The sequence below is a fragment of the Aspergillus candidus genome, assembly GCF_002847045.1.
Source record: "Aspergillus candidus strain CBS 102.13 unplaced genomic scaffold BDW47scaffold_85, whole genome shotgun sequence".
NCBI lineage: Eukaryota > Fungi > Ascomycota > Eurotiomycetes > Eurotiales > Aspergillaceae > Aspergillus > Aspergillus candidus.
The window spans coordinates 35,143-47,468 of NW_020194090.1; the positions used below are offsets into that span (position 1 = coordinate 35,143).

At 46.0% G+C, this 12,326-nt stretch overlaps 3 protein-coding genes across 3 annotated transcripts in view; 1 reads left to right on the top strand and 2 right to left on the bottom strand.

Annotated features, from left to right (window-relative positions):
• BDW47DRAFT_121074 (glycosyltransferase family 2 protein) overlaps positions 1–1,732 on the bottom strand; it is a gene marked incomplete at both ends in the record, with an annotated part of 2,016 nt that extends 284 nt beyond the window's left edge. The window contains 3 exons of the mRNA XM_024815574.1: positions 235–526; positions 709–1,578; positions 1,695–1,732. Of these exons, the coding sequence (XP_024667612.1) occupies positions 235–526; positions 709–1,578; positions 1,695–1,732 (1,200 nt within the window). The remainder of the gene's footprint in view (positions 1–234; positions 527–708; positions 1,579–1,694) is intronic.
• A 4,773-nt stretch (positions 1,733–6,505) lies between these two features.
• Positions 6,506–6,862, top strand: BDW47DRAFT_113666 (uncharacterized protein). Its single transcript, XM_024814472.1, has one exon. The coding sequence runs from the start codon at positions 6,563–6,565 to the stop codon at positions 6,848–6,850; it is 288 nt and encodes a 95-aa protein (XP_024667613.1). The 5' UTR covers positions 6,506–6,562; the 3' UTR covers positions 6,851–6,862.
• A 3,535-nt stretch (positions 6,863–10,397) lies between these two features.
• Positions 10,398–11,671, bottom strand: BDW47DRAFT_113667 (SSH4 family protein). Its single transcript, XM_024814473.1, has one exon. It carries the CDS (start codon positions 11,591–11,593, stop codon positions 10,637–10,639), a length of 957 nt encoding a protein of 318 aa, XP_024667614.1. The 5' UTR covers positions 11,594–11,671; the 3' UTR covers positions 10,398–10,636.
• Between the last annotated feature and the right edge of the window lie 655 nt (positions 11,672–12,326).

Sequence of the window (12,326 nt, forward strand, 5' to 3'; positions counted from 1 at the left end):
GGGGGGGAGAAACGACGCGGGTAGCCCAATGGGGTTACGGGACGGGTTGTGTATACAGGGGGCCCAGAACTTGAACAGATAGTCCCTCCAACCATCAGTGCATACAAGCGGGGAAAGGCAAGTGTTAAATCAGGCAGGCTGAACAGGCTGAAAAATAGGGGACGTCTGCAGGGAAGGGCAACGCCAACTGCATACTAAAACGGAGACCACCAGACATAGAGACTTGTTACTTACCACATTGAGTGTTAATACCGCGTACATCTTGATTCCTCCGTGGAAATAACCAAAAAGTATCGACACAGGTAGAAGTAAGAAGTCAACCGGAAAGCGGATGTAATGGCCAAGGAGCTTGATGAATTTGCTGATAAACATCCAAGCACCAAGCGCTTGCATTGCAAGTGTGTGGGAAGGCTCATCCCATGGTGCTGTCGCTTTGTGGCATAGCAGTAGCAGCAGCAAATCGCCCAAGAGGGCTGGAGGCGCCAAAGTTGTCAGGTGGACGGCATATGCGCTCCAAGGTTGACGACTAAATCAAACGTTAGCGGATGTACGACAGACTTCGAACAGCTGCTTTTTTTTTTTCTTTTTTTTTTTATTAGATAATGCTATGGGCGTAGCCAGTTCAGGGCTATCGTCCACACATAGACTATGCTGGCATATTCGAAAAGGGGAATCATGAGTGCCCAAAACAAGGGAAGAAATACTTACTACCAAATGTGTTTTTCGTGGAACATGCTGGTTAGGTTGCTTCTCCAATTGCTCCGCGACCACCGTGCACACTGTTTGAGAAATTTCTGGTTGTCTTCCAGAGTGGTCAAGACCTCGGCTTCAGGGTGGTACTGCATGAAAGTTTCCCAGCCATGCGACACCATCCAGCGGGTAATGAAATTGTCATCGTCAGCATTCAGCTGGTATTTACCGAACCACCACTCCTCATTGGTAAAGGCATAAGTGAAATCTTCGTCTTGAAGGATATTGGTCTTGTATGCAACGGTACGTCCTGACATACAAGGCAGACCGCCGTCAATGTGTGTCGTCGCTGCGCAATCAAAATTTCTTCGCTCCAGGTATAGGGCCCCTAGAAATCCCCAGATACGCTGAGTAAATGTTGGCGCGACGGCGCGGCGCAGGCGCTGGCAGGTAACAACACCTCCGTATCGCTCATCCTTCTCGAATGGCGCCAAAATCCAAGGCATAAGAGTGCGTGGCCAGCTCACATCGTCGTCAGCAAAGATGGTGATGGCCGTTCGAACCTCTGGGATGGCTTTAGTCATCTGACGCCGCTTGTTCGGGTGAGTGACGGTGAAAAGACGGATTCTCGATTTCGAAGCAGGCATCAGGCTCAGCATGTTCTCGGCCTTCTTTCTATTCGCCTCGATGGTGACCAACAAAAGCTCAAACGGATGATTGTCAAGGATACTCCGTATTGTCTCAACCAATTCATCGCCGCAGCCTTCCAGAGTAGGGACGATAACCGTTACATCTTGCGCAGTGAGTTTGGGGTTCTCTGGCTTCGGGATGGGCTTAAAGGACCAGAAGGAGATAAGGTTCAGAACCAGACGAAAATAGCGGTACAGACTGCGTGGGAACGAGAAAGGCACAGTTAGCCATGCATTCACGGAGACCCGAATGCAACAAATTTGGGTATGTAGTGGTATGGTGGTGGATCTGCGAAGGGAAATTCGTATACTAACAAAAGGGCGATAAACGCTCGCATGAAAGGGAATGCCATGATACAAGGAAGCTCAAGACCACGGTCTTCTTCTCCGGTCAAAGGAACCAGAATCCTGAGGAGCTTTACTTTTCCTCCTTGTCTGCCCGTCTTTTTTTTTCTTTTTTTTTCTGCTATGCCTTGTCCTATTGTCGAACTTGAGGGAAGAGGAGCTGTACGCAAAGTCCACAGAGAAACGGAAGGCAGCACAGAATTCTCTCCTGGTGACAACCCGGCTGTTCCTTAGGTATAGCTACTATGAAGCTAATTGGCCGTGGAAGAAACGGAGACAACCTTGGGAACGGAGTGTACGACCTTTAGGGATAGCCAGAGAAGGAAGATCCTAGGGAGTAGGGGAAGAAAGAGAAAATGGGAATAGAGAGGAAGCGACTTCAAGATCTGGGAGTCAAGTAAAACGAGAGAGTTGAATAAACGAATGTCAGAGTGCTGAAGGCTCCTCGGTATTAAGTTAAAAGAGGCCTGGAAGGAGAAAACTTCCGGGATGGATTGGCATTTGAGAGAAAGCAAATATCGACAGAGAAGCAGCATTGGGGACTTTTATTTGCTGCAGATGGAGCCAGTAGATAGGCAGGGAAGGCACATGTTCAAGGCCAGCAACGGACAATCCTTCATCGATCCAATCCCTAAAAAGGGAAAGGGGGGTGGAAAGTTACTACTAAGCTCCAGTTCCTTTGTCATTTTGCGTGTCATGCAGGCGTGTATTTTTGCCTCGTGCGTCAGAGACCCTGGATCTAGATGGACTTGAGAGAGGAATATTGAGAGTGGAGAAAGGATTGGCGGCGGCCCATGCAGCTACTGTGCACTGTGCAGTGACAAGGGCCAGCGAGTGGAGACCGTCGGTGGTGTGCGAATTTATCTAGCCCCTAAGCAATATGACGATATTTCGGTTTTCTTTGGTTTTTTTTCTTTTTGTTTTTTTGTTTTTTTTTTTTTTTTTTTAAGAGAAGGGAGGGGGGAGAAGTTAGTAAGTGGACAGGTTTTTTAGCAGTGTAGACTAGTTAGCGGTAGTGGATTGTCTCCGAAATACTCGGGCTCGGAGCAAGCTGGGAGCGGGGAGCGGACCTCATCCCACACCCCCCTTCTCACCATCCCATTCCTACATAATACATATCGTAGGTCTTGTTCATTATTATTATTATGATTATTGTTATTCTGATTATTGTTATTATGATCCCTACAGCCTTGTCCACATTTGGCGCTTTGCTTAAGACACATGGGATAACCCCGGAGATTCGTCGTCTCCGTTTGAAAGATCCTTGCAATGAATTATTACCATGTTGCCAGGTGGTTTTTGTAAATAATCTACTACATTTATGTATATTATACACTGTGCCTAGAACTTACCCTCTTTCAATAGAACAAAAGGATAAATTCTGTAAGGTATTGACATACCTTATGGCAAGTGATGCCGATGAATCTGTAGATTTAAATCACTGAAAAGGTGGAATTTCTTTTATTCATCCACAAGATCGTTTAATTATATTTTAGCGGGGATTGTGGGAGCGAAATCATCATCATCATCATTATTGATATTATTATTAGCTTGGGTGGAGAGCTCCTAACGCTGCCCCGTTGGTATTTATTTTATCAGTCCACAGTTGTCATTACCTCGACATACATGCTACATATTACTCTATATATACTACATAGGAATCTAATTAAATAGATTTCATAATGAATTATAAAAACAATAACCCCGTAATAGTAGGATTATAATAAGATAATAAAATATATCAAGCTGATAAGAAAGATGGGGAGTTCGCCATGCAAGCTCTATTCCATTAACGGCAGAGCATACTGGGAGCTAAGGCATAGTGGTAAAAATCCCACCCTATCAGACTCTCCAGGAACCTCCGATCAGGATAAGGATAATATACCGGCAACGAAACAGGGATGAGAAAAATAATGAGAAGTCCGGGCGAGAGGGGCGAAATGAAAAATCATGTGCACCATCCCTGTTGAATCATCCGTCTAGACCTCATGATTCTCTTCCTTTTCTTTTCTAGGCCGTCTGTCTTGACCTTTTAACTCTACGTGGTTTTGTGTCTTTGGTGTGTCTGTCTCGGCTATAAGTTATAATACATGAACCCATACCATAGCAGAAAGAGTAATTCTTTATTCCATTTATATGACTGGCTGATCCGTCCATTTTTTATAATATGGATAAATAGTACTAGGGCGTCTTCTATAGGAGACATTTTTCCTTCCTTAGTTCCTTTTCTTTTCCTTTCTTTCCTCGTTGGGTCTATTGTACATTGACGGAGCAAAAATACGATGGACGAACCTTGTGAAACTACCTCCTTCGTACTTGTCGACACTAAGAAAGTTTGCCTAGATTGGTTCATTCCCGGTGTCACCGGGTTCTTGCCCCAAACAATCATTACGAACACACGATCATCCTAGCTAGGTAGGTTAATGATAAATAGAGAACAGAATTAGTGGGTATATAAAATATTTGCCAAGGCTTGTATGACACTGAAAGACTTCGGTTCGACCAGGAGAAGGAAAGGACAGACAACGATGTAACAGTTATTTGTGGAGTCGTTTCCTCTATATATTGCAGTCTCCTGGGTTACTCCCAAACAGTGCGTAAGCAGACAAAGCCATTGTTAGTTAATTACATGGGATGCATACTTATATTATGTTCATACATTATGTGCAGGAATGGGTTGGCTAAGGCCTCGAGCCAAAAACGTTCAGTGTCACGGTGATCCTAGCGGCGATCTTCCAACCACCTCTCCTTGCGCCGCTTGCGGCCTCATGCAGCTCACAACCAGTCAGCCACTAAGCACTCATGAATCACGAAGCTTTGGTGGGGAAAAACAGCTCAGGTGGTGCCATAGGCTGGGGGTAATACGAAGTCGCGATCAATCTCTGGGATGTTATCAACGCTGATCGAATGAGACATGCAGTATATTATTATATTTCGTATATTTACTTTATGTCATGACACCGTTAGTTATGCGCTTTCGCAACAGATGAGACAGTCTGTAAGCATAAAAAGATTGTGATGATGGGCGACAGCAGGCCTATTGTAGTCCTTACCACTAGAAGAACCTTATGATAGTGACCGCATGCCATTTTTGATGAGTGCCGGTAAGGTTCTGTACCCAAGGTAGGTTTCCCTGGCTTTGGGCTTATGAGGAAGCTTGTCATTCCGTCCGATACAAATGGTATCTTTGTTCTTTCATGATAGATAAATATAGAATCACAGTGTCTCCGATTGAGTAACATCTACTGATTTGTTGTCTATGCGGAAGAAGCGTTACAGTCATATGGACAGACTTGCAATACAGGTAACAAAGTACCTAGCTATCTTTCTTTCTCCTACGCACAGGCCTCAGACCAACCAGCAAGGCGGCATAAGTCTAGCCACCCGAAATGGAATCATCATGCATCTGCAGTGCTCGATATGACGGCATTACCTCGCCCTGTTGAGAACCAAGCCACACACGACGTGCATGGCTTCTTAGCTAATAATCTGCACAAGACTCGATCTGATTAACCTTGATATCTGGCCAGGCTGAACTATTTCCACAGAACAATTAGAAGGCTGATTTGTCTCGGCAGCTGGCATACGGGAGTGGTTGCTTACATGGATGCCAATAGCCTTAGGGCTGCTAAGTAGTTCTAAGTACCTAGGTAGTACCTACGTAGAGGTACCTGGTAAAGAGGAGGAATGCCGCCACCCATGCACAGCGCTGATTTAATCATCAGGTAAGCATATTGAAAAGGATCGCCCATGGATTCAATTCCCTGCTCCCCATACTCCGTGCTATCCTGCATTGTTCTAATCCTCCAGAGACTATGGGTCTGTAGTTCTAGTCTTTCTTCTACTCACACACCATGCTGAATCCTATGCCAATACTCATTAACCACCCGCCAGTCTTCGTTAACACAAGCAACGAGGTATGTCTCGGGCCGGTGTAGATAGAAGGTACAGTTCAAGTACTTTCAGTATAGGCCATATGTAGGCTGTCCACCATATTCAGTGGTGGCTGCAGAAGGTAATTAAACCTCATGCAACTTACTTGAATAGGAAGTGTGCTTTACTGCGTTCAGTCAGGTCGGCCATTGTCTACTAGTACACTACGGAGCAAGTGTCGGAGGCTAGCAGACATCTGCTCCGTAAGTTCCTGGCCAGGGGTGGGCAGCAAGTAATCGCTTCCCCATACTCTGCGGGCTTGAGTCTATTTGACTAATTTAGAGACGGCCGCACGAGCCAATACCTACTATGGACGTGTCATATGCATGGGAAGGTGACTATGATCTCATACTCTCGAGCTGAGGAAACTGGTGTACAAAACCATCGATCAGGGCCGTCTGCGCAAAGGTTAATCTGCAGTGAGAAGCAAGTTACTCGCAAAGTACCTGCACAGAGGCTAAGGCAATAGGATCACTACCCCGATAGGTAGTACCCCTGTAAGGCGTTTGTCCTGTTCGAGGCCTTTTGTCCAAAGTACTAAGACTAAAAATAAACAAACCCATTAAGAACTTGTTTTAGTACTAATATATCATACCCGCTCCCTAACTAGGCAGTTAGCTTGTTCTGCCGTCTAGGATTCTTGCAAGGTAAATTATTAACTTCATCCGGAGCTAGTTCGGTTTAGGCAACAAGCCTTTCGCGCGGGCGAGCAGTTTTTTTTTTTTTTTTACGGGAACCGCCTCAAGCTCCCTCGGTCTGTACAGAAATGGAGTTTATAGGCATTGTGGTGTCCCCCTTTTTTTCCCTCCTTCGGTTGCTTTTTTTTAATTTACAAAATGGACTGCCTTTTCTAAGCATTTTGATATTGATATGGATTGGGAAAGACGACGAATCTACTATTGATTATGGGTTATCTTGCCGTTCTTCACGGGTGGGCGAAACAGACGCGTATCTCGGCTGCACGGACTTGTATTTGGACTACACCGAGCTCTCCACCCACACCCGGGAATGACCGAGGATCCATCGTTGAGGCACTTGCCGAAAGTACCAGGTACTGCGAAGCTACCACTCCGGAGTCGAGCACAAACCTACCGGCAGCAAATATGCGTCTAATCTCTGAATTGTCCCCTGGCGAAGCCACTCCATTTGTCGGGTTTGGCCGCGTACTCCCAGGAAAGTCTTACTGCAGATAGCCTGGAGAGACTATATGGTGGGAATTGTGGCTGAGAAAACTCCGATATTCATTTATTTGATTATTTACCTTTGGCTTTAAGGCTAGCTAGTTGACTATAGTTCCGGTGGAGAATTAGGACATACTGTATTACGCCGCGTCTCGGCTCCGATCCCAAGCTATTTGATCAAGGAGAAAATCTACTGTCAATGCGAGAGTAGTGTCGAGTAGTCTACCAAACTTCCCATCATGTCACAATGGGATCTCGGCTCCATCGTCTAATGCCCACTTCTTGGTCCAAATTAGCTCTAGTTATTGAAGGATGTATGACCTCGGACGGCAACAGTCTCGGTCTCTGCTAGCCGACATGATATTCTAACAATCGCTACACATTTTACGACTTAGGCCGAAGGGCTCCATACGCGCTATCCGGAGATGACATGCAGTTTATGTTGTCGATCAGGACGCCAGTCTTTTCTTTTTCTCGTTGTCTGTTGGTCAATTCATGTATTTATTTCACCTCATTACTTATCTTACTTGGTTATATTATGTGGTTTCTCTTTTGTCTTATTAACCTTTCATCTATCTGTTATTTTTCTGTCATTCTCTAAACGGAGTAGTACTTGAGTTATCAGGCCAACAAGCGAGAATAACATCGTCGTCATCATCATTGAGACGAATCCCGGGGTCTTCTAATCTCGGGCTCTGGACGAGTGAACCCGCATCCGGGACGGCTCGTGAACAGTAACCCAATTAGTGATGAATATTCCGATCACCAAGCGATAATAAAATCAAGTTATCGGATGAGCAAATATGATAATTATTCCGTCTATGGGGGCTGCACATGTGGCAGGATCGGACAGTGCACAAGCGCAAACTACTGATGATCGAACTACTTCCTGTACCTACTGCTTTCAATACGGGATGACGAGTAATTATTTTAGTCAAATCTCAATGACTAGAGACCACGTAGCCATATATGACGGTTACATATCAATGTAGATGTAGGTAGATACCTTAGTAGGTAATTTAGTAAGGAGAAGTGAGTGCTATTTAGCCCGGCGGGGATTGCGCTGGCAAGTCCAACCCAAGTAACCGTCCTAACTAGGAGTGCTCTCTGAACTCCGAGGCCCACGACTACTGCCTACTAAGGTAGGTACTTGGTACTTTGTCCATCCCACTAGTAGCAGGCGGTAAATCGTTCCCAGGTCCTTAGCTTAGATCACCGGTTAGTCCGAGCTCGTTGACTTACCGTACATGGTAAGGTGAGGCATACGGAGAGGTACGGGCTACGGAGTACGTACCTTGGTACCTCCAGGAACCTAGAAAATAGTTCGAACCAATCAATCAGGCCGGCCGACAACTTTCCCACTAACGCCCTGGAGTACGTGTCTGGGCCACATTAATACTGAGCTATAGGATTTAGTCAGGGAACCTGACAGTGATAATGGAGACCATAGGACAGAGTGCACAATGTGTACTGTAGATAGGTAGAAAATGCGTGCTGCATATTGTACTTGTTGCTACAGACGACTTCTTCCGCGCTAGAGACAATTAGCCTAGGAGTGGTAATATGCCGGGTGCTGGACTGCAACACATGAAGTAACAAGATCATCCTTTGATGCTGTCTGAGCCCTACCGTCTTAGTCATGTCATTTTATTAATTGTATTACCACGTTGTTTAGTTTTAATCTGCGTAGATAATTCTCCGCGTAGCATTTCATTTATTTATTCAGAGTAACGGCCATCAAAAGAAATATACCCTGTATTCATTAGTCCTTCCACCACAGTACATAGATTAACAATATCAGCTTTACAAAATGTACAATAATAAAGGACAGATGATACTTCCATAATTGGTTGTGATCGGATGTGGATTGGAAATCTGTTATGGGGTCGTGTTAATGTCTATTGATGGCGCTTGTGGGGTTACCAGAGATTACGAATTATGGACTCCATTTCTCCGTGTACCTATAGTGCAGTGGCCGGTGGGCTACTTGAGAGTTGTTATATTCTCAGCGATGCGCATTTCATGGGATGAACGAGGTGGAGTATAATAGCCCGCGTGGGTAAGGTGATTGGCCCTACTAACAATAGTACCTCAAGCACAACGCCCATTAAGGTAGGTAGTCAGCACGCCCTGGGAATTTAGTACCAGAAAGACCAGACCAGCCCGCTTGAGACGTTCGGCTTAGAAAAACTTGTTGTCAGCACGACCTAGGCGATCTAGCTAGTGACATCGCCTACTGCATCTCATATGCAGCTAAGCAAGCCATCCCTCCAACCATATCAGGCCCGTGTTCCCACAGTCCCATTTTCTCTTCGAGCTAGTTCCCCCCCTCTGTCTGCCGGGGGGTAACTCAAAAAAGTATGTCTGTTTGAGGTAATAACCAAATGAGCACTGTTCAAAAGGGCAGAGTTGTTGCGCCCCGGCTGACTTCCGGACTCTGTCCAAATCCCGCTTGGGGTCAATCATTACTGATGCGAGCACTATATCCATTCCCCCCCTTAGTATCTCGATAATTTCAGAAAGAAGCGTAATGATAGATTGCACCCGTTGGAGTTATGATAGACCTTGTCCATTCCATGGGTCGAGACCTCGAACGACCCGAGTGGGGAAATAACAGAGCACGACAGAGCAGGCATGATAAACACTATGATAACACTTTCCGTGCCTCGTGACCTGCTTCGTAATCTTTTTACATGAGTATCCCATCCACAATGATGAGTTGAACACCCCCTCAGATACCACCTCTCTTCTCATGTGCCTCTCCTGGACGTTAGTCAGAAGAAGAAAAAGGAGGGTCAAGACATAGGCATGCACTGTTCAGATTTATCGCACGGCCACGAACGCGGCATATGTTCCATTTCAGGTCTAGGCCTCATATAAGTGTATATAAATAAGGCCTCAAGCCTCAACACAGGGAACAGTAAACCACGTACAATACGACCTACAGCCATGTTTCAGATAGCACCTTTTACCCCGGCATTCATTTATAACCTAGACATGGTGGCATTTGTATAATATAAATATATATATAAATATATATATATATATGTACATGTATATGTATGTCTCGCGTGGTATTTCTAAGACATTAAGAGCCATGGCCACTTTTGGACAGCCACCATCGGTCCGTTGGCTGAGAACGCCGCGTGTCCCGCGCCAATGTCAGATATGGCGAAACCTACATCTTTCTGTCCAGGTACATAATGGCCCGCCTGAATCGCATCGGAAAATGTACATACAGGACGGCAAAATTATAGAGCATGCCTTGGCCGAGGTGCATCTCTCTCAGCCTGCTTGTACATTCCGGTCGACTCACAGCATAAGCACATGAGTTTGAGGCGGAAATGCAACCCACACTTCCCCCCGAATGCACTAATGTATATGTACTTACAGGGAAAATCCCGGTCGGTCTCAAGCTCCGTTTTCTAGAAGGTCATTATTCCCTAGACCGTTCCTCTAAAGTGGCAAAGTCGGTTAACCCGAGCTGAGCCTCCCGTTTCTCCTTATTTCATTTATCTCCCCTGCCCCCGGCGAACACACAAGTACTAGTGGATGACACCTGGAATACCCCATTTGGCATTAGCATCTACTCCTAGTACACTCTGAAACAAAACATACATCCAAGAGCTTGTCTTCATTGGCTTGGGTTTCGGGGAGGAACCGTTGCACGCCGGTGCGAGTTCGTTCGGCCGTACACGGTGATTTGCAACGTGACATTTTCCATAGCACTTGGCATGAACCCCATCTCCGCGAATGGCAGGGAAGTGAAACACGGTGCCTAGGCCGAGGCCTTGCCTATTAGGGCTTCCATAGCCATCGTGCATCGTCAAACGAGACTTCAAAGTCGACTCCGCCGAATAACCCAATGGCACCGTACAGGTCAAAGTCCCCTTCAAGTCCCGTGATACCGCCGGACTCCTGGTCGACTTCTTCGTAAAGGTCCCAACCACCTGATTTCTGACCATTTCGAGTGAGGAACACTTGGGTTTTGAGCTTGTTGGTGGTGCTCTCTACTGGTAGACTGGAATATTCTGGAGGGTCCGGGGGACTAAAGGTCATCCCCAGGCCAATGGTCTCGCCTATGGCAAATTCGCGAGTGAATTCTCGGCCACCCCAAGAGTCGTTGACAAAGCGACATCCATCGTCGGAGAAGACGCCGAGGCTGCCTCTTTCCCAGCCAGGGGATCGCCACGTGGGGTACGGGCGTGCTAAGAACCCAACCGACATCCCACTTGTATCTGTGTTTCCAAATCCGGGGCCTGCTCTGAGTCCAGTCAACTTAACTTCAAAGTATATCGTCTTGCTTTTCCCTGTCACCAACGGCGAGTCTTCGCATGCAAAGTAAAGGGGTAGGTGCGTTGATATCATGCAGTCACCGCTTCCATCTCTTGTCGATCCGGTCCACCGCCGTTTGGAGACGGAGATGGTCCCATGAAATTGCGCTGGTGGCACGGGACGGAGATCGTGTCTTTGTACGCAATCATAGACGGGAGCCGATGGCCGAACAGGCCTGTATAACGGGGTCTTGTCACAGAATTCATGGGCAAGGTCGGCGTCGCCGGTGCTAGCATTGCCGCTGTTAGAGAACAGAAAGCCTGTAATCGGTGGTGGAGGGAAAGTCGTCGTATCAGGCACAGCTTCTTGCCAGTTGTGGTATGGTGGAGGCTCCGACTCCGTCCCCACAGCGTGTTCATAATCCGGGGGGGCTTGATAGCTCGGCGGTCTTGAATTAGAGCTGTTGGTGTTGTTTGCCATTGTTGATAATCTCCTAGATCAAAATTATACTCATTGGTATTTTCACTGCTTGTACTCCGTGTATAAGGTGCTGATAGGAATCGGCCTCAGAACGAGCGCGCCGGATGCGGATGCTTTTGCCAAGGATGGCAGTGCGGAGAGTTGGGCCAGAACTTAGTAATGTAGAAAACAGTTTGCCAAAGAACTTCTACTGCTCAAACTTTATCAATATATATTGTATATTTTCAATCGCACCTAGCCCTGGACATGGGTATTGTTCAGTGATGATCCTGTCGTTCCAGGATCATTCCATCTGAGTTGATACTGTACTAAATGCCTAACGACTCTTGGCTTATGATAGCCCGAAGGAAGGTAATGAGACTTGTATCTTGAGTATACTGATGATACTCCCCGGTATTAAATTGTTAGCTGGTTATCGGGTAATATCCTGATTTTCGCATACATGTATACAAGTGAAGTGGCAAAAGACCTGAGAGAGGCGATTGTCTTGAATCTGTTTGTACGAAGCTGCGGGCAGTGTTTGTAAATCAAACATTAGATGCGAGAGAACGGACTATTGAACTATATATATCACATTTCTTATCCATTTTGGGTATTTGAACAGTCCACAACCAAAAATTTCCGTCTAAAACCCTAGATAGATGCATACTCTTTTCTACGTGACTTATGTTTTCACCAAAAAAAAAAGGAAGAAAATCCAATCAATCAAGTGGTTGGCCACATACTTACTTAC